The sequence below is a fragment of the Morone saxatilis genome, unplaced genomic scaffold (genome assembly GCF_004916995.1).
Source record: "Morone saxatilis isolate NCDOM2014 unplaced genomic scaffold, NCSU_SB_2.0 Contig0, whole genome shotgun sequence".
NCBI lineage: Eukaryota > Metazoa > Chordata > Actinopteri > Moronidae > Morone > Morone saxatilis.
This window is the reverse complement of record NW_023339650.1, coordinates 15,987,893-16,014,400: the sequence shown is the minus strand read 5'-3', so window position 1 is coordinate 16,014,400 and position 26,508 is coordinate 15,987,893. Positions and strand designations below refer to the sequence as shown.

At 36.7% G+C, this 26,508-nt stretch overlaps 1 protein-coding gene across 3 annotated transcripts in view; it reads left to right on the top strand.

Moving 5' to 3' along the window:
- LOC118321130 (cadherin-7-like) overlaps nucleotides 1-26,508 on the top strand; it is an 87,099-nt gene that overhangs the window by 10,493 nt on the left and 50,098 nt on the right. For all 3 annotated transcript variants that reach the window (XM_035652353.1, XM_035652337.1, XM_035652344.1), the window contains exon 2: nucleotides 23,492-23,786. In XM_035652353.1, the coding sequence (XP_035508246.1) occupies nucleotides 23,492-23,786 (295 nt within the window). The remainder of the gene's footprint in view (nucleotides 1-23,491; nucleotides 23,787-26,508) is intronic.

Sequence of the window (26,508 nt, the reverse complement as noted above, 5' to 3'; positions counted from 1 at the left end):
AGTTTGTGAGCGTTTCTTAATAATGTGGTCAAATCTTTTTCTTTTTTTTTCCCCGAACTTTTTGTGTTCTGCTTTCAGCTAATGTTTTGTGACTTGAATAGCAATGTGATGTGCAACGGCTCATTGCTCCGTGGTGAAGAATCTGTGCACAGTAACACGAGGCAATTAGGGTATTGTATGAGCCAGTCATCGGACTAATGTTGGTGATTCACAATGGTGCCTCTGCACCTTTGCTCTTGGAGGTGTATTTTATCATTTGCAGACCATGTTGGTTGCAGCCCAAGATACTGTCACCGATTCATTGTGTAAAAAATACACTTGGCAGCAGGGGAACACAGAGATAATGCGTACTTTGTTTTTTCAGTTTTGAATGGCCACAGATAGAAGAAGAAATAGTGGAAGAAATAGTGCACTTGGTTGCAGTGCAGGGGAGTGCGTTAATTGCGATTTCTATCTTTGTTTTGTGTGTTTGAATTATTGTGTTGTGTCTTTTTTTATATATTTAATTGCACATAGTCACTAATTGCATGTAAAATCTGAGCTTTTAATTCAAGCTTTTATTCTTGCCGAATAATGGGCCTCCACTATCAATCATGCGGTACTGGAAAGCAGATTTTTCATCTGGACGGATTGGATGGTGTTTTTTGGTAAATAATATATTCGAGCCTCCACTGCATGTCTGTCTCTTGGATAACAAAACTAAGGCCCCACCTGTTAATGACATGTGATCTGTGTCTGGATAATGGTAGTAGAACCACCAGAATTTATAGAGTTGTTGATATAATTCAGCATGTACCAAAGTGGTGCGTCTACTGTCTGCCTTTTTAATGAGATCTGATCATAAGAGTGAAGCACGGGAAACTAGGTTGTATCAGTTGGTTCAAAGGTATTTCATTCAAAGCCTGAGCTTAACGACCAAATGATCCTGTAAATAATCAGAATGCAAGAAGTGACCTTTGCCACTCTCTCTCTCTTCTCTCTCTTCATCCAAGGTACCGGCATAGCTGTAAATTGCTTCACTGAACAGAAATAACCCCTCTCATTACTGACTCCACATGGCTGATTTTGGACTTTTGTAGCCCAAGGCAAATTCACACAAAACATAACCACAACAACTGTATTGGAAAGAGCTGGTGGCTGAATCAATTCTGTTTCTTTTCATTCTCTTACCCCAAAGCATTCATTCAATTTCAGGGACAACAGGGATAAGTGGATCTTAGGTGGTGCAGAAAATGTAATAGTAATTTTTTTTTTCCCATACTGGACTCTGCTTTTTTTTCTCCTACTGGATACTGTTTTTATGCCCATGAACAAACTAAGACATTTTCTGAAATTAAAACATGCCATGTGAATTTGCTTCCATGCTCAATTCTAATCACAAATCAGTCTGTGATCCAATGCTTCTTGTTTTTACTTCCCTTTCTTTTTTCCTATGTGATTCGTCCATAAAAAAGTAACTTTCCACAAAAACGTAGCTACTTTTATAACAAACTACCTGTATTAAACTATACGTCCAGTCGGTAGGACTTTTGCCCTACACTGACGATTGGTTAGGGCCCATCTACAATCTAAACTAAAGGTGAAATTATTTTCGCTCCATTCAGACCAAATTTTAATCCATTTCAGCTATTTCTCTTCCTGCTAGTAGATATCACTTTGACATAGCCTGAATTCCGTTAAATTTAGTAGCTCCACTGAAGTTTGAGGGATCTCTGTAAAGATATCCCGTTCTTGGAACTCAGCCCATTCATTTTCTATGGAGGAGATGAGTTCAGAGTCTGACAGTGTTAAATTATGCCGAAGGGCTAAGGCTATGCAAAGACTATGGGATGATTCAGAGATGGATTGGGCTGTGATCTAAAGTTGTTATTGAATTTGGCTCCTGATATCCCTCAGAATGAAGAATGGAGTCAGGAGAGTGATTTGCTCTTTTTCTTGGTGCAGGACTAAATATATTCACTACTGGAGGGATTGTGTACACATCAAAAGTCTTCCTTCCCAAAGGCCCTCTCATGTTGGGGTTTAATAAGGTATTTTATTGTTTGAAGTAGTACTGCTTGTTTGAGTTGTTTATAATCCCTTTGGATTGTAGCAGCACTGTTGGTAGTGTAAAAGAGATGGCATTCTCCTCGTGTTTTCTTTTCTTTCTTGCTCGCACTGGGCTTCAGTTACATTGTATAGCCCAGGTGAGCTTTTTCATTCTTTCCCCAGAAGAACTAAAGGAAGGCTTGAGTCACAGGGCTCTGGATTCGTATTAAATGCTACAGTGCCAGTAGTTGGCTGGTTGTGCAATTCTTGATAATCAAGTGAAGAAGCTCATGCGGCTGCTGTCCTGTAACGCCTCAAAGTAGAGTGTTTATATCTACACTGGAATTAGTTTGTGGTCAGCTGCACGTTGCACGGTGTTATTTCAGTCTGCAATATTTGTAAGAGGTTGCGCTAAGGGGCAAAATTGTCCTGAAATGCACAAAAGAACAACAAGTCAGATCAAATTATATCATTTTGCGTAGCGGGACTAGATAGTTTATTCTTTTCAGATTTTCTTGTGACCACTCTGAGGCATCCTGACCCAAACCGCTGGCTTATAATGTTTAATGTGAAATTGCATCTTAGGTTTTTTTTTACACATTGTAATAGAAACTTAGAGGAAAATGTATGATTTATGATTAAATGATTAGCCGGTTAATCAATTTGTTGAAAATAATCAGATTATAATATGCGTAAGTGATTAATGGTTTAACAACTGCAGCAACTCAATTGTAAGGAATAGCTTTTCTTTGTTTTGTGTGGTAGTATACTAAATATATTTAAGTTCTGGACTGTTGGTCAGACAATACAAGAAATTGATGGAATCACCTTGGGCTCGAAACATTGCAATTGGCAGTTTCCACTGTTTAATTGATCATAAAAGAACTATTAGCAGCAGTTGTATTTATTTATGTATTTCAGTTTTGTAGCCTATTGAATAAACCATAGTCATTCCAATATGCAATATTGTGGAAATAGTTCTCTGCTCAGTCTCTGAATATTCTCCTTTATATTTAAAATATAAAGAGGACAGGCTGTAGCATGTAACTAGACTGGTCAGAGGGGTGATTCCCACATGGCCATCTGACATGAGAAATTGGTATAGATACAAGCACAGTTTGACTTCAGCCAACATCCAGCAGAGCAATGTGTCAAATATTTGAAATGGGCTCAAGACATATATTATACTTGACTGTGATCCTCAGCTGCAAATGCTTAACAGTTGACAGCAGTAGCACATGATGAAGATAACATTGTCTCTGAAATGTTTAGAGCTGCAATGATAAGTCAACTGACAGACAAATTATCTGCAACTGTTTTGACAATTTATTAACCGTTAAAGTCATTTCAATGCAGAATTGCCACAAAAAATGCAGTCTTCCGCCTCTCAAATGTGGAGATTTGGGCTTGTCTCTATTTTATACCATAGTAAACTGAGATAGCTTTGGGCTGTCAGACATTATCACATCTTTCAGACTAGATCATTAATCGAAAAAAGAGAATTGGCAGATTAATGGACAATGAAGATAATCATTAGTTGCAGCCCTACACGCATTCGTTCAAAACGAAAATCTAAAATTGTAAAATGTGAATAAATCTATCTGTATAGTCTGTATCTGTTTTTTTTTTTACTGTGCCAAAGATGTTTTTGTGTCTCTCACAAATCAAATCATATGCAGACAAAGGTCTACAGCAGGCAAACTAAAGTTCTTTCAAAGGAGATAAATAAAGTGGCATTATCTTTATTGACTGATGCCTGATATACTTTATAGTGTCTGCAATGCTACAACCCCCTCCTGTGGAAGCTAAGGAAAAGATGAACTTGATTAACAGTATTTTTAACACGTCTCACATGTGGTGAAAAGAGTGGGGAGATGTAATGCATGCGCCATACATTAGTTATTTAAGAGACACACTGCAGGCTATAGTGAGAATATGCATCAACCGATTCTGATTGCCAGCTATAGGCTTTCATTATAATTAGCTCTGAACTGTAAAGCAGCTGCGTAAATGTTGTGTCTGTTTTCCTATAGATGATCAGTCCTACTTTACATGGTATCTCATCAATTAAAGTACATCACGTAAAGCTGTCTGCTTGCCGGGAGATGTACAAATTGACTGTAAACATTGTTTGCACTGGCCAAAATCACATATGTACAGGAACCTTAGAAAATATGTGGTGTAAAAGTGTCTCTCTTCTTGGGGATTTTATTACCCTTTCTGAGACACGCTCTCAAGATATGCTGATTTTATTACACGTAAATGAAATTCCTTTTCTTCACCTCCCACACACTAGGTTAAAAGTTTGTGAATTTAATCACATCGGTCATGAGCTTGAAAATCTCTACCTGCAATCGCCATGGATATTAATGCTGACAGGATTTAATGCAACAAAAAAAAACACCACCTTAACTTTTAAAGTCTACAGTAGATTTAATTTACAGATTTCTTTTTTTTTTTGAAAAGGTCTAAAACACGAACGGTAAATGTTAAGAGAACTTCACACCTACAGGCAAAAATAAAAGGAAGAGATTGTATCACTATACAATCTCTCCGCCTACACATACAACAGCTTCAGGTATGTTGTTTGTGCGTTTTGGGAAATGTAGGAAAACATGTGAAGTGAAGTAGAATAAGACGAGGCCAGCTGGGATTAAATAGAAAAACTAAATTAACAGCACTGAACATTAATAATGCATGATAGACTTATGAACATATGCTTTTGTCTAACCACTATATTGACTAAATAACATAAATTAACACATTTATTTAACTTATAGCAGCCACACTGAATCTATCTTACTAGATAACAATATGCTGAAATCATCCACAAGTTAAGTTGTGATATACAGTTGACAATATGATTGAGCTATCTTTAGCACTTGATAGTGTGTTAAGTCAATTCCCAGGGTGCACTGTGGTTTTCAGAATCAGACCCTTTCAGGTGACTTCCTTCCAGGTTGTTAGTGACAGAAAAATCTCCCTCAGCAGATGACCTGTTTATGGTGGAGTTCTCAAATGTAATCATCATATTTTTTTACTCAGGGTTTCAGAAGGCTAATTAAACAGAATCATGTAAAATGAACACCCCAAACAATGTAATGACTTTTTAATAGTTGTTTTAAAAAACATTGTTTACCAATGTGTGCCAACTGTTTGAAATATGTGTGAATGCTGAATATAGCATATAGCAATAGTTCATTTTTGAGGCCATTACCGATATCGATATTCAGGAGTTTTTAAAAAATAAAATCACCATCAAATCATCAATAGTATTGACATAAACACATATCAAACAATAATACTGATGCAGGTCCCTTATATTTGTTTTATTGTGTTGTATAAATATTGTAACCAAAATACAAGCAGGATATTTTCAAGTTGAAAAAATAAATGTAACTACAGCTTTCATTCATTCCCCATGGTCATATTTCCCTAACCTTAACCGAAGTGCTTTTTCTGCGTAAACTTAATCACAATTGGGAGTCTGAGCGTGGACCCCGAACTCTGATGTCAAAGTCTGACGCTTTGTACACCCTCCTTACGAGTCCAAAGAGTTATGTTTTTTATCATAGCGTTATTGGGAAAACAATTCTGGACTATATAAATGTAATTTCTAGGAGATAGGGTTGGTCATTTCTTGTTACTCATTGGCCGTCATACAGTATTACTGATATATCTTCAATATTTCTGGGCTGATTTATGTGTGTAGCTCTAATGCTAAAACTAAGTACAGCATCACTCAATATTACCATGGTTTCTAGTCATAAACTGTTGTAAATATTATCTTTTTTACGTAATTCCACTGTACATTTGTTGAAATTAGTATATAAATATCATTTTTTAGACATTTTATAATTGCATTTAATGAAAATAATAATAATAATAATAATAATAATAATAATAATAATAAATAATAGTGATAATGAGATAAATCCAGGTTGTGTATACTGGAAGTAAATAATAAAAAAAAGTCTAATTTAAGCACAATTGCTGGGTTTAGATTAAAATGAATAGAAAAAGTCTTCTTGTGTTTGAATACAAGTCAGTGATGGTTGGTAGAAAAGCACAATGAGCACCCCCACAGTGGTTAGGAGGTCTTGAAGTTTTACAAAGATTGCACTGACGTTGCTCTTGTCAATAAAAAGTTTTATTTCACTATAATGGCGAAAAATCCATTCAGATAGTTACTGTAAACCATTCATTTACCTTGTTTCAGATAAATAACCGGGAGAAAAGTAGGTACATTTTGCCAAGTCGTGCAGGTCTGGTTTGATTTAGATTCAGGGACCACGAGGAGTCATGACATCCCAGCGTTGGCCAAACTTTAGCTGACTCTTCATCTCTTGGCCTCAGGGTCTTTTCAGCAGACGGTGGCACATACAGCAGAGATGTCATGCTCACTCTTGTGCTGTCTGGGGTACTTAAGGAAATGGCATGGCGACAGAAACAACACATTGGCTTCCCACAAGCGGCAGGCAAAATCAAAGTTGACTTGTTCTTGACAGCGAGATTCCCAAATGTCATGTGAGCAATAGATGGAACACAGTAGTCCATAATACCACATTTACTCACACAAGAAAACATACTTAAATGTCCAGGATGCCTCGGCGCTTCCTACAAAAGAAGTTGCCAAATTTTCAACTTTATCTCCATTTTATTTTTTCAAACATAACTGGTAAGCATTCACGTCATCAAGACAGTTCTAATATTACAGAGTAAGTGAAGATTAAAATACTGTGCACTGAAAATTACATTAAATTTGGGCCTTATTACATTGAACGACAGCTTTGGCTTTTTGTCAGGCATCCATATTTGTTTTGGTTTCATGTTTTTTCATATTAGCAAGTTGGATATATCAGACGTTTCATAAACTTTCCCAGTTGTAATTACAACCTGGAAGTTGACATGAATGCAGAGAGTCTGGTGTGACATGAATGCAACAGGCATAGTGGGGTTTGCATGCCAACTTGCTCACAATGACAATGACAAGATTTTTATATTAAGCAGGTATAATGTGCTTACTGTCACATTACAGAGTGTTACCATGCTAACATTTGCTAATTAGCACAAAACATAACAAAAGCATGGCTGCAATTGTTTTGTCACAAACCAAATTAGACCCACTTCAATTTTTACCTGATGAGTACTCTACATGAAATGTTAAGGGATCCAAGTTATTACAATTCAACATGAATGTTTCTACCAAATTTCAATGCAATTTGTCCAATAGTTGTCATGATTTTTTGAAACAGAAAAAATAATCAGCCTCATGCTGGTGCTAAATGAAAAGTCAGGGGATCACCAAAGTCAGGATTCTTCCTCTGGGGACCATGAGTGTTGAATGAAAATTTTGTAGTAATCCATCATATTTTAGTGTGGAACAAAGTGGTAGACCTATCACCTGACCAACACAGCCATGCCAAAGAACACACAAAGGATCGCACAGATGCACACAAACACCTCAATGTATTGTTTTTATCTTCCACAAGCAAGCACTTGTGGTCTTGTGTCTTAATGCAATCCTAAGCCTTAAGTAGCTGCTTCAGTTGATTCTAAGTTTGCCACTCTGTTGATTTGCACGTCTAAGTAAATACAGATATAAGTGTTTGAAAGTTGAGCCCTGTGATGGTACTTGTTTCTTAGCTGATGTGGCTGATATATTGCTCTATTAACGCACCAGTTTCTGTCTTATTGGCCCAGAAGACGGAGAAACTTCACAGGCTCATCAGAAAACCTCTTCACGCTTTAGCTATGACTTTTACTAAAGGCCACTTTCAATAAATGTCAGGCTCCAAACATTGGTAAACAGTTTTAGCTCTGATCAAATTCCAGAGGGGTGATATACACGGTGAGGTTGCCATGTCTGTAGGATTACAAGGGTTCCACTTCGGAAATGGCACATTAAACAAATGGATCATTTCCCACTGGTGACGACAGTATTTATTCCCACCACTGAAGAGGCCTGCCCTTTCACTTCACGTCCTGCTCATCCAAACGTTGTGCCCCTCCCCATTCCATCGCATCACTACTGAGGACTTGTTACACTCCAGTGACAAAGTGGGGCTCTGGAAGGGAAAGCTGCACGTTGATATTTCTGGTGAAATATTCTGTAAAAGATGTGTTGCATGTTGACCCATAGAATTGAGAATAAAAAAGATTGCATCAGAGTTATGATTGCATCAGACTTATGAGTTTTCTTCTCTGTTTTGATGTGTACTTGTGATCCAGCATTAGAATTATTGTGTGTTTTCCTTCAGTTACCGCACAGCGATGAACATGAAATGAATGACTAACACAATAGTTCTTTCCTTGGAAAGTAAATGAATGATGCAATGGTTTTTACAGGTTTGTTTGGTATTGGTCCAACATCAGAATGTGTTATTTTAATAATATATCATTAATATATTAGCAGTAGTTGTTGAGAAGTTGTCGAAAAAGTGTATGGGGACCCACAGCATTTAACATTAAATAAATTAATAAGGCAATATTAAATGAATAATAATTATATAATATTAAATAATTCTTTATTGATAGACAAAAACAGTCACTGGGGAAAAATTTGTATTTGTATATTGTATAACAGGCTTTTCAAAAATTGACATTTTGAAATAAAAACTAAAATAAAAATGACCTGCAATATTTTGAAAAGAAGGATAGAGTACCAAAATGAGCTGAGCTTTGAAACTATGGGGGTCATGAAACGCAGTTCTGATCAAATATGAATCAAGATTATCTCACTGCATTGCCTATTACTTATCAATTCTTGTATACTGGTTAGCTGTCATATTAGGAAATGGTCGCCATTTTTCATCGTTTTTATTTCCTGCTTGAAAATCCTGCTTGGATTTATACCTTTTGAGCAAAGGGGAATACCACAACACCTTTTTCTCTGTTTTCTTTGGTCACGTAGCACCGCTTTAAAAAAATTTTTGCATCTCTATATTGCACACACAACCCTGTTTTATGAGAAGACCATGTTTCTAGTTATTAAAATGGTTATAAAGGTTAAAATAGGTTCGGTATAACAGAAACCGGTAGCTAAAACAGTTTGGTTAAAATTAGGGTACCTTTTAGAAATGGATTTGTAGCATCATCTGACATAAAAGTAAGATTTTGCTCTTTTCAGAAAGGTTACTTCCATTAATTTTGTCCTTTTAATTGTTTGTTAATGGATGCTTCAAAACTGGCAAGTTAATGCAGATTTTAGTCTAGGAGGCCAAATATCAATCTGATCTTTTTAATAGCTTTGAAGCATTTATTTGGGCTTTTTTTTTTGCCTTTATGGAGAGTAGTCAGCTAAGAGCTGACATGAAATGAGGGGAGAGAGAGAGAAGGGAGATGACATACGCTCTTTGGAACAACATGGACAATGTCCAAAACTCCTAGGCCAACACAAGGGCCCAGAAACAAGCCCAGTTTTTGTATTTTTGAGTCCTAAATGGTTAAATAATGTCAGTCTCCAGTTCTTGAAACGATGTGATTTATGGGCAATAATAAGGTTGTTATCGTTCTCCTGATCCACATCTCCAATATTTGGATTGTTCATTGTCCTTGTCGGTCATCTTCATCCATGTATTGTAGGTGACTTGCGCCTGAGAAGAGATTATTGATGTCACTGTCATCAGGCGGCCAGAGTGCTCGGAGCGATGAGTACTCTTCACTGAACAGGTTTTTAATCAAAATAATGTGTGTCAAACACCATCGAAACCCTTCGCTGAGCTTGAGTGCATGTGAAAAGCAAGAGTAGACAAACATGGACACAATTATTCTTCCACAAGCATTAAAAAGATGTATCAATGACATGAAAACAGCTATAATTTCTTTTTTCGTATAAATAACTTCTTGCATGTAGATTTTCTTTGAAGATTATTTGTTTGGACATGTGGACACACAAATGGAATATGTTCTGATATTTCATTTTCCACAGTTAAATTACAATGCTAAACCCGCTGTATATCTGTTAACTATGTTCCATAAAGACATAAAGCTGCTACACAGATGGACAGCGTTGCATAAAGGATAGCAAATACATCAGTGTGGTATGATTGAGATTAGATTGCATATTGCGCCACATAGAGTAAATATAAGGATTAATGAATATATCTATATGTCAAGTGAGTTTTGCTCTACATCCACACCAGGATTGATAACTATAACAATAAATATAATATTTCTTCTTCTAGGGACCATGAATGTCTGCACACAATGGCATGGTTATTCTTCTGATGGTTGTTGAGATATTTCAGTCTGGATCAGAGTACTGCAATTATCAATTACTTGAAGTGCCCAAGGATGGATTTAGAGCTGTGGCATGGGATGGCAGCTGCCTCCTCTAAAAAATGCCTTGACACCCAAGTTGTCAAATGCTATAAAATTCAACACATTCATTTAGATTAATTTTGAAAATAACATTTAGCCACATTTGAAACATGTCAAGTTCAAATTCAAAATGTCAAGTGCTTTACTAATGTGCCACAATGTAATGCTTTTGAGTTAAAATATCTTCATTTGGGGGCTTTTCCAAGCAAATATAGATATGTGTGATTGTCTGCGATTAAATCATATATTTCTGCCACACCTCATAGCCTCCATGCTACCCTCTTGACACCCCAATGAATATTTCTTTAGAGATGCCCCTGGAAGTGCTGTCCCGCAATACCTTCCCAGGCAGTTGCACATCACTTCATAGTTTAATTAACGTGACTCTGACGACTCTCATGAGTGCCATGCGACCTCACGTGTGATCTTAATGATCCCAAAGCACCTGCCCGGGTTTAAATGTCTGGGAACTCCCTGTGATTATCAGTCATTATGACTGATGAAGCCTCTTAGATGACCTGAAGACAGATTCAGTTACCTCTCACATTATACTTCTACATGACCAAAAAGTTGTTACAAGGCTGTTACAACTGCAGTTGTTATACTGTCATCTTTACCGATAAAGTATAGTGAATTCCGCTATGGTACAATAGAAATACCTTCCTCATTTTAGCCTCCAGTTTTAACAAAGTGCCAGGGCCTTTTTTCTTATGACAGCCAATGGGGAGCGGCTGCAAGACAGATGGAAAGGAGCCACTTTGGAAAAGGCTGTCATTTTAGTTGGCAGAATGGAGCACTTTCGAAAGTTGTAGAGCATATTAACTTTAAAGATGCAACCATACGAAGTGGACTGCTGTTTGTGTGGGCCGACTAATCACAAGGAGGAAGTGTTAGAGGTTTCACCTTACACAGCTGGCATAATCTGATAAAAACATAATAGGCAAAACAGTGTGTATTAGTAAGTCATAGTAGAGCTGTGTTGATTCATTAAGTGCTGAACATCTTCACTTTTTCCTATTATATTCACAATAAGTGATTGAAAATATGTTTCTATGGGAAAATAAAGTCAACTTTACTCTGTGACAGCACACACACACACACTCGTGTAAAAGTGTTTTATTTGTTTCTTAACCTCCTTGTTCTTTGGTATTATTTCTCACTTTCTGGCTAGAATTTGATCTGATTATAGAAATTTTTAGTAGCCTCAAATGACAAAGGTTGCACTAAAGCAATTGCAGCATTTTTTTTAACAGACACTTAAGCTTAATAGGACACAGGAAAGAATCAATCCAAAGCGATTCATAATGGCGGGAAGAAGAGTTAGTTGGGTCTGTTTAGAATATAATGTAAGCGGTCACAACAGGCAGGCACAAAAAGAGACACAAAATGAAATTTCATTTAATTTAATGTCTTTTTGTAACTTCCCTCAATAGGACCTTGGCTTCTTGCCTTGTTTTCACTTAAAAGAGACACAACTTCTGTATGTATAAGGATTCTAGGCTTTTCATTATGTTTTTCACTTTCACCTTGTCTATCAGAGTTTTTTATTATATATTTAAAATTATAAAGGTTATGTTTTTTTTTATTTGTTATCAGCCTTTTAACTTTCAAAATGAGAAAAACTATTAGATGTTTGCTAATTGTATACAGAAACTTAATTGCACACCCCACCTACTCCTACCTTAAATATCCACTTTAGTACAGTGAACACTTTCCGTGTTTTACTTATTTATTTACTTTATTTTTACTCTCAATTTAATTAGTATTCTTTATTGCATGTGTGCCTTTTCAGCTCAGCCACCAATTTAAATGAACACGTCACAAATAAAACATTTGAATATTGAATCTTGGCTACATATTGAATAAATGGTTAGAGCTTGACCCAGTTTTGTCTTTTATTTTAGTTTTGTTTTGCATTAAATTCTACTGAAACACATCCTATAAGTGCATAAATTCAGTGTTTTATTCTAGGAGTTTTGGAAATGTATAATTTGTGCAAAGTGCTGTGCAGATGTTATAGACTGATACTCAACTTTACATTTCAAGAGGAAATCCTAACAATATGTAATTCACCAAACTGTAATACCTTTAGGACAAATGTCTATGGTATGGGCCCACAGTCAGTAGGAATTTTACAGAAACAGTGCTTTTAGTGTTTTCAGTGGGTTGTAACTCTGGATGAGCCAGAGTTGAAGCCTGGGACCAGAGGTTCAGGACAGTATGTCAGGTGATATTTATAGCCCACTGTAGCCTTGTATACTGTACTGTATGTCCTGCACTCCCTATAGCAGCAACATTTACAACATTATGTAGTTTTGTCATTGTGTGACATACATGCCCGTAGCAATGTCACCTAAGCAAGTTTCTACTGTTTTAGTAGCCTACTTTCCAAATAATTCAAATTTTAAATTCTAAGATTTAATTTTAAGCCCATCAGTTCAGCAGAACGCCAGCGTCCCATCCACAGTTTAAGTAGAAGGTTTGCACACAAATTGGTCTGTCTCACAGTCAATCTACATAACAATAGCCACAGTCCTCATAAGCAAAATGAGCTATTACGCCTGCTTGTAACCACTCCTGTGCTGCTCACATGTCATAGGAGTTCACTGGTTAGTTGCCTGTGTTATATATTGGTTATGATTGGTTATGAAGTCGGACAGATATTTGTGACATGAGTAAAAGTTACTTTAAATATATCTTTGTTGTTTTACTTTTAGTATTTAATTTTTTAGCTGAATGTGTTAAATATGAGGCTGTTTAATCCCATAGTTCCTCTATTTTTTACCAAAAATATGACTAGACTATAGATTAGTTGTATTGCTGATTGAACTTAAATTTTACATGTACATATAATCCTTCATAAATAGTGAATGCAACTACTCACATCAAATAAATCCTAATTTCAAATAGCCCTTGTTATTCTGAAAAAGAAAAGGTACAATACATCCATTTTTGAAGCTAATGACAAGCTTTTAGAAGCTGAAAAATGGAAGTAGTATAAGGTTTTGGCCTAAGACTGAAAGGTTAAATGCAGATTGCTTTTTCAGCATCTTACAGTAAATAGCTGCTACACTCACATTGACAAACTTTAACCTCATGTTCAATAGTATTTTTTCTTTTTCTCCCTGTGTGTCCAGTTTTGTGTCTTATTTTTCTGCATGTTCACCTGCAGACAAGGAGTAACAGCTGTTACTGTAGATCCAGCCTGCAAACATGATTTCTTATATAAACCTTAAATGGAAATACAGTTTCCTCCTCTCTGTTCAATTTTTTCATTTAGATTTGTCCATCAATAGCCTGTCAGTTCTAGCCTGTACTCACTTGCACATGAAAAAAAAAAAACAGTCATCACAACGATAGGATCTAAGGAGTCTTTTTGTGACACAAGAGCTTTGATTCCCTCACCCATAATACTTTGAAAGGGATGCCTATTCCTGTCTTCCATTTATGGGCATCTCTGTGATGAGGGCAGCTGGATGCCACACACATATACACACACAGAAACAAAATAAAAAAATAAAGTGAAAGCTTGCCCTGATTGCTAGCTTGATTACTTTCATTGATGTGGATGACAAATCGGCATGGTGGCAAGACTGGCAAACCAGAAAAGGCAGCGGGGCACCAGATTGAAAGGCCTGGAAAGCACTCCTGCATGTCTTTAATTAACATGTGTGTGTCAAGGGCTACTCCAAACACGGCCGTATTGTGCTACAGTGAATTAGGAACATTTTTGTCATTTGAAATGTATTTAAATGCTCGTGTTGGGCAGTAGATGAGCACCTTTTGTTTGATAGATTCTGTATCTTTTGCTGTTAAACGATTTGTGTGCAGTTATCTGTCTGTATATGTTGCATTTTTAGAGGTGCAGAAAGACTACACTATTTGTAGCAATGTAGCATTCATGTTGGCACTGATATAGCTGCTTAGTACTTCTACTCAATATCAGAAAAATTAATTTGACCATTTCTGATACCATGGTGGATAGGCTATCAGCTTTCTTTCACTGTTAAGCCCTTTTAACCATCAATAGGTTTCACTTGACCATCTCTAATTACATATTGGACTTCTATGAATGCAATTTGACTAGCCATAATTACAATCTGACCAGCTGAAATTATAATTACATATATCTGCCGCTGCATTCTGGGTAGTAAGGACAACAATTCAAGATATCTTCTAGTTTTAAACTATTAAATTAAATATGCCTACAATGACGTCACAGAAATCATCACACTTCTTTATGACTTATTATACTGATAGGATTTACATTCCAGATATACACAATGCATTCATGAGTAGTCAAAACTTTTAATTTGAGATATCTCTAATTACATTTTGAGTTGTAAGAATGAACCATTGAGTTGTGTGGAGAATCAAATTAGAGACATTATGATAAGTAAAAAAAATTGGTTATCATATCTACTGTAGATGTCACTAATTATATTCTCCATCTAACTCAATGGTTCAATCTTACTAGACAGAATGAATTTGAGATATCTTGAATTAAAGTAATTAAATATTAGTTTTGACTACTTATAAATGCGATGCAAAATGATAAAAGGGCTTGCCATATAAAACTGTCTGTGTGGGCATTCACTGCCAATAATCTTTAATCAATATGCTATCAGTTATTTCTTATAAAAAGTGAGATGTGGTTTGGACTTGAATGGCCTGATTATTTGTGCCTGTACAGTAACTTTCACCGACACAACACACAGGCTGCTCCTTTGTTTTCTGTCAGATCCTCTTGTGCACCACATGCTGAGTGCATTATGTTTCAGGGTTATATTAAGCACAGCCCAGTGTATGAATAAATGTACTGACACCCACATTTATGTTAGTTTTTGACTTAATGTGAAAGTACTGTCAGGAACATGAATGATTAATTTAATAAATGCTCAGATGAGAACTTGGATGTAAAAATTGTGTGTATTTTTATTTTTTTTTGCCTTTGAGATCTTGACTGAATTTGTTAAAGCCCATTCCTTTGAAAATCCAAATTAATTTTACCCACATGGAAACAGAGCCATTATCTCTATCTGGTGTTATGACTCAGCCGGCAGGTGCAGATATGAGCTGCCGCTGTCTGATGGAGACAAAGTGTATAAATGGCAGTCAGAATTCTCAAAAATCATTTCTGACTTTGATTGAAAGCCGATTCTCTTATGTGAACAGTCGGCACATCAGAGAGAGAGCAGTGAACCCTGCCTTATCCCTGCTGAAAACTGCCTCTCTGCATTTTCATATTTATCCTCTAAAAAAAGCTATCTGCACTTGCTTTGTACCGACTGTCAAGCCATCACACACGCCTTTTTGTATAGATTTAACAGTCTATTAAAGTGCCTTTGTAAATTTAGCTTGAATCAGCTCATTCTGTACAGAAAATATAATTTCTCCTTTTTTAATTTTGTTCTATAAATTACAAAAAATGTGTTGCTTTCTTCTCTTTAAAGTGGCACTTCAACTACTAAGTTATAATTTATCTTCTGTCACTGCGAACAGTTTATGTTGTCAGTGACAGAACTGTTTGCAGTGCGCACACTTCAACTTTTTCTACCACTTTACCTTCACCAGACAGTTAAACTTTAGTTTCTTACACTTTAACAGGCAATTCAACTGCCTATAGGGCTTAAACTCAAAATTTAAAATCCCCTCAACGATTAAACTGATTTCAACCACTTTTAGTTCTTACGGTCCAAATTTAACCTACAACTCTTTTAAAGGTCCAGTGTGTATTAGGAGGATCTAACAGTAGAAATGGAATATAATATTCATAGATATGTTTTCATTAGTGTTTAATCACCTTCCAAGCCATGTTCAACTGCCATGTTTCTACAATAGCCTAAAACAGACAAACCAAACACTGGCTGTAGATAGGGGCTTTCATGTTTTTCGGGAGTTTCACAGCCACTGTAGTTTCTCCTATACATGCTTGGAAAGTGGGGTGAAGCTCGGGTGTTGCAACCAGCAACTACACCGCTAGATGCCACTACATCAGATTGGACCTTTAAGTTTTAAACTTAAACTGCAACTGCTGTATTTCACATGCAAAATATTCACATTTAAATTAATTTTCAGTTGTCTACAGTGTTTAATAAAGTACCATAAAGTTTGTTGCTCTATTTAATAAGAATCTGGCTATTTATTACTCTTTAAAGTGACAGTTAAACTACTTTAACTTATGTTTCAACTGATGCTATTAAAAGTCTGTGTGAGCTGGAATCTCTGAATGGTGAATCACCATGTTACGGCAGAAATAAACACTATATTATCAACCTTTTAACTATCCGTTGTAAGATATCTATCTACATGCCATATTTGCTTTATAGTTAAGTGTAATAGCCCACTTAGTATAGCAGAATGCCACACTCCATCTCAAATGACAGGAGCCTCCAGAATATGTTAAAAAATGACACATATAAAAAAATAAAAAGTACATAAAAAGTAAAATCTCTTCTCCATCCACATTGAATATCTGTGTTCTTGAAAATGTTTCCATCTGGCAAAGTAAATAACTTACAGTTATTATGGGGGGGAAAAACAGACTCATTAACTGCAAATGGGTCAGAAAACAATACAGCTGCTCAAAAAGTATATGCGGCTTTCTTGGAGAGTAAGTGCACTTTGCTGGAAATATCTGTGTTTCAGCAAATGTCTTAAATTGCCTCTCAAATTGTGGATAGGTTTATGCTTTCTATAAACAGCATGTGTTAATGCTGGAATCTGCCTCATCTCAATGACTCCTATGGCACTAATCCAAACAAATACATTTCTTGTAATCATAATAGTTTTTTGTGTTTAGATGCATAGATGTGTGTGCATACATGTACAGTATGATTATTCTGAAAGATTATCATTACTGTCAAAGTAATGATATCATATTATCAGAATTCTTTACAGACTAATGAAATCAGATAACCCACACACACTGTCAAAAGCATTATGTAGAACATGAAGTATATAAAAGATAAGGGGGAAGGGACCAGGCTTAATATAATGATAAAATAATGTAATACAATGTAAAAAAGTGACATAATTTATTAATTTTACGGACAATAGGTTAAGCCTATGTGTACAGATCCCATGCATTCGTACACCACTGTGTGATAGCTAACAGTTTCTCCATGGTGATGGTTAATTCCCCACCTCCCAACTTGAAATGAAAGAGAAGCAGCTGAGCCTCTCTCAGAGCACAGTACCATGGCTACTCACCAGAACATGGCCGAGTGAATAGATGAAAAGCCAAGCATGTCGAGAGCTCATGTCAGTGACAGCTGCACTGAAGCCCCCGTCTGCATTTTTAGTTCTTTTTTGTAGCAGAATGACCCTTCTTGCCTGTCTGCTGTCCTTCTTTATTTGAGCCTCGTATAGGTTTTATTTAATGAGTCTGAACTTCTACAGATGGCACGTATTAAGTGTCCTGTAATAACCTTTATCCAATAGCAATTAAATTCATGATCACAGTGGTATACAGTGCATGATTTACAGTGTGGGAAGGGTTCTTTTTAGTGCAGGTTTCTTGTGCAACATCAAAATCTCAACAGGAAACAATTGTCAGAGTGTGACGTCGTCAATGTTTCACATTTTATTTTTGGGTTGCTTGTGAAACATGCTGTACTACCTTGCTCGTACAGACCCTGTTAAGCCCCGTCGTTCAAGCTGCTCTGTGAAATATCTTGAGGGCGACTGTTGATTAAGGGCTCTTGAGCAGCAGCAGAGGCTGTTTTTGTGTACTGGATCCAGTATTGCTCACAGGTTGCCTGTAGGTATGGATGTTTGTATCCATTTTGGATTGTGCACAGACCATTGAATTGAATTTGTACTCTCCTCAAGAGAGACGCAAATACAAAGCTTGAAACATGCATCTTGGGGTTTGAGCATTTTTATTTTTAGTTATTTTTAGTTTTATTTGAGGCTTCTATAGTTTCCTACTTGTAGTGTTGTACAGAGCCAAGCCAAATGGGCGTAACAAGGAACAAAATAGAATTACACACCCCAACGTGAGTTTTCATGTAGCAAAGAATGGCAAAAATGAAAATTCAAACGCTAGAACAATTTAGAACACAATGTGCAGTAGTTCTAGTGATAGGACAAACATGTATCAGTGGGTTGTTAAGGGTTCTTTTGTGCTTTCTACCCTTCTCCCTTGCTACAAGGTAAACAAGCAAACACAAAGCTAACAGGCGGGTCCCTGGAGAACTGCTTGCATACAAAGTGATGATAAGTGTCAGCTCTGATTTCAGAAGGGTTCGTGTTCAGATCCCACCCCTCCTTCACAATCCCTGGGAGTGCCTTTGAGCTACACTGCTGTGCTGCATGCTGTGTTACACTCAGCTCAAGGGAAGCAAAGAAAAGAATTATAGAGGAGTCTTTACATTTCTGCAAGTGAAGCAACTATGGTGCTCAGTAAAAGTAATAAGAGTTGAAACTTCAAATACCACCTGAAAATCAGCAGTGACGGTTTTAAAATGGGTTAGATTAATGAGAGAGAAAAGTATTTGACCAGGGTATACTTTTAATAAGCCCTGCCAAGCCATACATATTTTATGTAGTCCTCACTGTTGATAAGATTTAGAGATGGGATATGTGGAGCTGGTTGTCGCATTGTTGTGTATCCTAGTGCCAGGCAGAGAGTGGGAAATGGAGCAAGCTAAACAGTTCACTGAAAAGACCACATAGTGTGCTTGACCCTTGACCCGGCTTGCATGCTTTGTGGCCTGTCAGTTTTGTCCTTCTTGTCCATGGCATTTACCGGAAACAAACTGCCACGGATGGCTTCCTCAAGATTAAATGTTGACTCTCCACGACTGACAATTTACCTCAAGTTTGCTCCTGACAGCAGGAGATGGTGAATAAACACGGCAAGCTCCATAAGAGAGGCGGCATATGCATGCTGAGGCTTGAGGACACAACCAATGCAATCATCATGCCCCTAACGCAGCATCCATCAGCAGGCTGATAGATTCCATTAATAAAAGACCCTTGGTGTTGTATCCTCTGTTCAGCATGTACTCCTTCAGTGCCACCAATATAATATTGACCTAATCATTCTCTACCCCTGCAGCGCTGGCTTGGAACCTGAAATACCATTGTTATTTATCCCATAATGAGATGTTGACATTTACAGATAAATTGAAGGAAGAGTTTCAACAACAATCCTGTGTTAGTACATTGTAATATAAAAAGAAATGTTGTACAATAGGCCTTTTTCATTGCGCTACACAATAAACAACAAGAGAGGCCAGTACTTAATTGAAAAGCACTTTACACAATGTGCACATACTCATTCATTTGTTCTGTTTTGACAATAAAAACTAATCAGAACAATAAAAAATAATTAAATTGCTCAAATATAATCTTCTCTATAAACTGTGTCTGAGTAATACATTAGCTATACATTTGTGCATTTCAGCACTGGGTCAGGTGTGATAGGGATATTAAAAATCATGTAGTATCAAAGAGGTTCTGACAAACCATCAGACGACTCTAGAAGAGTGAGGGCAGGCCTTTGTCCTGACTGTTTTAACCAGCGATAGTTAACTGCTAACCTCACCTGGGTGTCATACAATGGTTGGAATAGAGCAAAGATCTCCCAAATGTCACGGCATTCAAGAGAAAGATGACTCATTCTAACCTTATTCATCTCCCTGGCTGAGGATACTGAGGTAGTTAAAAAGCACCACAGTTGTGCGGTGCTTGGGGTTGGAGGGGATTCACCTTGAGATGCAAAAGTCTCTGGCTGTCATAGGTAACACACCTATTCGGTTTCACTCGGAGTTCAGGAACAGTGCCTCGTGTTCCTTGAGGAAACAGACCAGTCTGACAAGGGTGCTGACAAGGAGATTCTTGATTCATTCTCGATACTTAGAGTTGCATTTGCCTAATATTTTGGCAAAAGGTAGAAAATCATTGCTTTCTAGGGAATCATTTATATTTAATTTTTTAATGAAAGAAATACAAAACTTTTAGTGAATCATCATTGTTTTATCCATACAAAAGCATAAAATACATTTAACTTCAACTGAGGTTGGGTGAGATGAGACTAGTTATTGTCAGGTGTTTAATTGGGAAATTAGTAGTTTGCTCATTTGTAAGGAGTGACAGTGTGGCAGTTGCACCATTTGAATTGATTTATTTATTTGTACCAAAATGTTTTTTCATAAGATCCTGTCATAAACCAATGTGTGGGTTTGTATATAAGATAATTCTTGGATAAGATTTTGCGTTTTCAATTTTGTTTTTTGTTTTTGAACATCTCAAGGTACAGCCATAGAGTAAAGTTTATCTGATAACGTTGGGTTATGCTCGTTCAAACCTATTTCATAAGACGTGTTGTCAGAAGTGACCAAAGCGTGTATAGCTGTACAACCACATACAAAGGTGGAGTGAAAAGCCTGCCTGGAGGGAAGACGAAATATCGTTTAAATTTTCATTTAAGGGAAGCATTCAGTGCACTGTGTTCACATGAAAAGTGAAAGAAATCGTTTTTGTCAAGAATGAAAAAAAAGAAAGAGAAGACTCCTATTTCACCTCCCACTATAAAGTGGATGTGAATGTTAGATTGTTGAGGTTCGGAGAGTTACAGAAATGGTCGGACACAGCGATCCAACAAGCAGTTCTGATGGAGTGTACTTTATTGATTGAATACCGAGTCTCCCAGCTGATTTACATCCAACATTTCTTGGTTGGTCTAGATCTCAACTTCAAATAATACATAGGTCCAGTTCAGTTCTGGGTAGTACATTTACATTTTTTGGGGTTTGTGAATTGAACAGGAAATTTTGGACCTGTGAAGGCCTGTAGTGTACCAGCCTCTATATACGATTGCACCTCCTCTCTTTGCTGACGATGTAGTCCCGAGGCTTCATGAGGCATCCAGCATACCTTGAAGTGTTTTGCACCTGAGTTTAAAATGATAAAGACAAGTGTCAGCAGTGCAATATTAAATCAGTAAAGAACCCTTCTAAGGCTCCAGTATTTACTATTATTGCGGTGTACTTCATACTTTAAAGTAATTATTTGTCTCAGTTCAATAGGCTTGGAGAGAGCTTAGCTTGCGAGTAAGTTGTCAAAGCAACTACTGGAAATTTTTACTTGAGACATCTATCAGTCTACTCCACCAGGCCCTGATTTTATTGGTTTGGAGGCAACACGGTTCAAAACACACTCAAAGCAAGACTGAGAACACTGTGAAGGGTAGATATTACAGGTCCAATTGAAGCTTTATTCTGTACACTTTAACACCAAATATTGAGAATCAGGAAAAACATCCCCTGAAAAAAGATCCACTAAAAGCTTGCTCTGCCTGCTTTGCTGTTAATTGGGGTGTTTTGTCATGTTGGAGGTGTTGGAGAAAAGACAGAAATATGCACTCTGCTAAATGCTGACAGTTGAAAATGGTCCATGTGTCCATCTTTGAATACCAACAACGGCCTTCCCCTAAGATATATGGCAGTTGGTGTGATCGCTCTGATGTTCTGCACAATGAAGGGCTTGATGGCCATCAGACAGCTCTGACTTCAAACAGGATTGTTCAAGGTTGGTTACTAGCTTCAAGTGTTCTTTTTTTAGAGTTGTTCAAGGATTTCTTTCTTTTTTAGTCGTACTTTGAGTAGGGGTCTTAAAGTCAAAAAATGACTTGTTCTTCTGAAATTAAAACTCCACCATAAGCAGGTTGTTGTAGAGACTACGGTAGTTCAATGATAGAAACGTAGCTTGTCTGACTTCTTTGTAGACCTAGCCCACATATTTTGAGATGAATTGAAGACATGAACTTGACTGTTATTTGGTGTGCTACTTATTTTAGTTAAAAATGACTGATCTACAGGATGGCTCTTGTAATATGACCTCAGCTCTTGCTATTGATTCTCGGAAGGCAAAAACCTGTAGAATCCATTTTGAAAACGATAATGGATGAGCTCTAAGCTACATTTAGTGTTTTGGCTGCTCTTAATGGCAATGCAAGGGAACTGTTAAACTGTGAAATATTTGAGCCTTAATATGCAGGTGTTATGTAATACAGATATGTCATTTAGAACATTCACATCTACAAAACCATCTGTGCTCCTTGTTATCCAAAAGGCAGAAAATGTATGAGAAGAAGCACAACATGGAACAATGAGTCCAGCTTTCACTCAACAGAGCATTTACTTACTGCTGTTTAAGTGGTGATCTGAATATTGGATTCTTCAATATTGGCAAAGAAGAATCTACATCTGAGGTCATTATCATTTTAGCAAAGACGGCAAACATACAGTATAGGGTCTCCACTAGGGCAGAAGTATTTTTGCATAAAACATTTCCCAGGGCTGCTTTGTGAACCACATTTTGAATGTTTTGCATTAAATCTTTGTAACATTTTATCTTGACTTCCAAATGACATATTTCTAGACAAAATACAGATCTGCCAACAAAATCTATTTGGTGAACCATTGTTTTATTGATTCAAACACATTTTGTAATAGCTTTAGTATGTTTTTTATGTGAGTTAAGCTAGTCATTGCTAGAGGTTTTAATGGAAAACATGTAGTTTCATCATTTGTAATGACCATTACATTATTTAGTCACAGTGGCATTACAGTAAGTGGCATCATTTCATTTCATGCCATTATTGGTAGCAAAATGCAAATCATGATGGGATTTTGTAACATAATTAATTAATTCATGTTTTGATCTTTTGATCTGATTCAGATGTTTGTCCAATAAACATGACGTGTATTTGCTTGTGTCATGTCTGTCTGTGTGTGTGTGTGTGTGTGTGTGTGCTGTACATATCAGCAAAGATATGACAGTGAAATTCACATGGGGTAAATACTGAATATTTCATACAACATTTACATATTTTAGTAGTATTTAATATGAGATAATTTATACATTTTGTCAAATAAAATGAGTCACACGAAATGTACTCAAATACATCCACATTTTAATTCCATTTTAATCAATTAGGCTTGTTATCTCTGCATAGGTAATGTGAAGTATCAACCTTACTAATCATTATTTAATAATTGTTAGAGGAGCAGAAAAGACAGCCCTCAAATCATTCTTCATTAAGTCTACAACCACCACTAAAATATTAAAATGTTTTTTTCTCCAATAGAATATTTATTTTCTTATATGATGTTATTTTTTCTTCCAATAGCTGCACTCAGATGTGGACAAAGGAGATGGAAAGGTGAAGTATGTGTTATCTGGTGAGGGCGCCACCTCTATCTTCACCATTGATGAAAACACAGGAGACATCCACGCCACGAAGCGCCTTGATCGGGAGGCCCAAGCCTATTATACCCTCCAAGCTCAAGCTGTAGACCGGCTTACCAATTTACCTGTAGAGCCCAGATCTGAATTCGTGGTCAAGGTCCAGGACATCAATGATAATGAGCCAAAGTTTCTTGATGGACCGTATTTGGCGGGGGTTCCAGAGATGTCACCTTTAGGTAAGCCTCCCCATTTGTCTCAAAAAATAATCCTATGACAGTTCCCCCTTTTTTTCTAAAATTGTCTCCCTATTTCCTTACTTCTATACTCTCCCTCATACTCTCACTTTCTCTTTGACTTTCCCTCACTCCAAAATCTGCATTTGATAATTTTCCACCTCACTGAATTTGTCTTCATCTCTCTCAGTCTTTAGGTCATAGGGGGAATCGGAAGGTTTGCAATATTAATTTGAATCCACCGTGTTTGCCTTGTAAGACTCAATATACGCTAATCACATTGGGTCCAATTTAAACTGCATGAAGTTCTAGTACAGGAACTTCACATGAGTTGAGAACCCGGTTAAATTGCTTGGATTTTGACAGAGCATGCAAGGTTTTTTTTTTCTGTTCACTAATACTGTATGCTAATACGTAAGACCATGGACTTTTCTCTTCTTGAGGTCTTTCAGTTTTTTTAAAAAAACCTTCAATTTAGTTTTTTAAAGCATGATGATGTACAAAGATTGAGCTACCAAGGTGCCCTTGGAACTTTGGACAAGGCAAGCCAATTCAAAGTACTACACAAAAGACAGAGAGGATAAAAATGCAGAATGAAAATCTAAAAGGAATAGAAATCAGTCAAAAAAGAAATCAGGGTGTTGAAGCAGCCACAATCTAATTAAAAGCAATGATTTCCTAGCCTTGATTTAAAAGTAAACAAGTGTTTTGAGAGTTTAGCTTTGAGATACAGCTTCACTAGGTTTTGTTTTAAATCTAACCATAAGAGGACAAGTGACAGATGATCTGAAAGATCTGTAGGGTTTATATTGTGGGTGGAATTAACAAAATAAAACTAGTAAGGGTAGTTATTCATTAGTTCGTTAGTTAATTCATACAGAGTTACTAATTTGATATGAGACAAAAGGTACAATTCACAACACATGGAATTACTTATGTTAGGCTATCAGTCACTTATTATCTACCTTCTCTCAAGTGCCATTCCAATTACTCAGGATAGTATACAAGAGTAAGAGTTTACAACCATCCTAGCGGCTCTGTGAGGCTCCACTTAAATACAGCAGCGCTTTGAGCAACATGCTAACATCATAAAATGTTCCCCATATTCACCATCTTATTTTACTATGTTAGCATGCTACCATTTGCTAATAAGCAATGACACAAAGTACAGCTGAGGATGATGGGAATGTCATTAGTTTTGCAGGTATTTTGCCCTGATGAGAAAAAAATATCCTAAGGGGAGCATTAATGTCTGAAATGTATGAAAACTTCATAGCAATCCATCCAGTAGTTTTTAAAATATTTCAGTCTGGAGCAAATAAATAAAACCACTCTACTAGAAGGGCTAAACGCATTATACAGCTTTCTGGTCGTAAGGACTCGCAGTTCATATACTGTTGATCACATTAGGATTATTACTGCAGAGGTTTCATTTATCTATCTGTTTTAAATATGGTCCTGGAGGAGGCCATCATATCAGACCCTGTCTTTAACTGGCTGCTTCTTGCTGCATGGTCAAGATTTCCTCCAAGGTTTTGAGCGGGTCATGCTCAAGCTCAAAATGTGAGTAAATGCAAATGAGCCACAACAACATCCCGAGGCTTTTCAACTTAGCAGGTGTATGAGGGAGAAAAAGTGACCTCCATATTTATGATCCACGTACGTGGTCTTTATATGGAACCTAATATGGAACTTTTAATATTTCATCGGTTTACCAGAGCTGGTTTAGGTTATTTATGAGGGTTTGTTTTTCCTTTCTTAGTATCAATTTTGGTCAACAAGAAATGGGAGGTGCTGAGCATAAAATTGTGTTTTAGTCTGACTCAGTTTATTGTAATGTGAAGTCTGATGTACCTTCATTTACATATTTATCACCTCACATATGCACAGACCTCTAGGCTTAGAAATGTTGATGAGTGACACAAAACTGACTCAACTTAAGGTCTGAATCAGGCCTAAAGGCCAATGGCATGTTTTCCACAAATTAGGCTCAGAATTCATACTAGCCAATACTTAGAGGTACCTGTCTGCTGAAAATGTCTCTGAAAATGTATTTCAGTGACAAATACATTTCTATCCACCCGTTTAACAGAGCTGCACAGGCATCCTTAACTTCATCCAGCTCTAGGGGATCTCAAGGCGCTCTTAGATACGCTGGGAGCTGTGGTCTAATCACAAGTGAGCTATGACTGATGGGATGAAGACAGAAATTAACTTGTGTTAGTTGACAGAAAAAGGTCATATGGCCTTTTTATTTTATTTAAAAATACAAAGATTAATTTTGAGACCATTTTAAACCAATACATTACTGTGTGTGAATGATAATTACTATTTTCCTCTTTGAGTGTTCCTGTTGTCGATTATTGCATACAGTCGGCAAGTGTCTTTAAGCTATATGCACTTTTGTAGCCAACGCAACAGCACAATGCATCTCTGAGAAAAAAATAAATACAATTATTCTAGATATTTGATACCAAACCTGTACATAAAAATAAATTAATCTATTAGGCGCTTCAATCTGCAGTCTGCAATCTGCATTTAATATCAGAAAGGAAAGAGCAATCATTCCACTCATACTATTGAAAAGATTAGAAGTGAAAGTAGTAGCAAGATCGGATGCAACAGGCATCGTTACTGACTTATGGCTATATCCACTTTTAAGGAGTTAAGGAATTAACAGACAAGCGTATAGTATTAAGTTGCATCTAGTTGTGTAGTTGCAGAT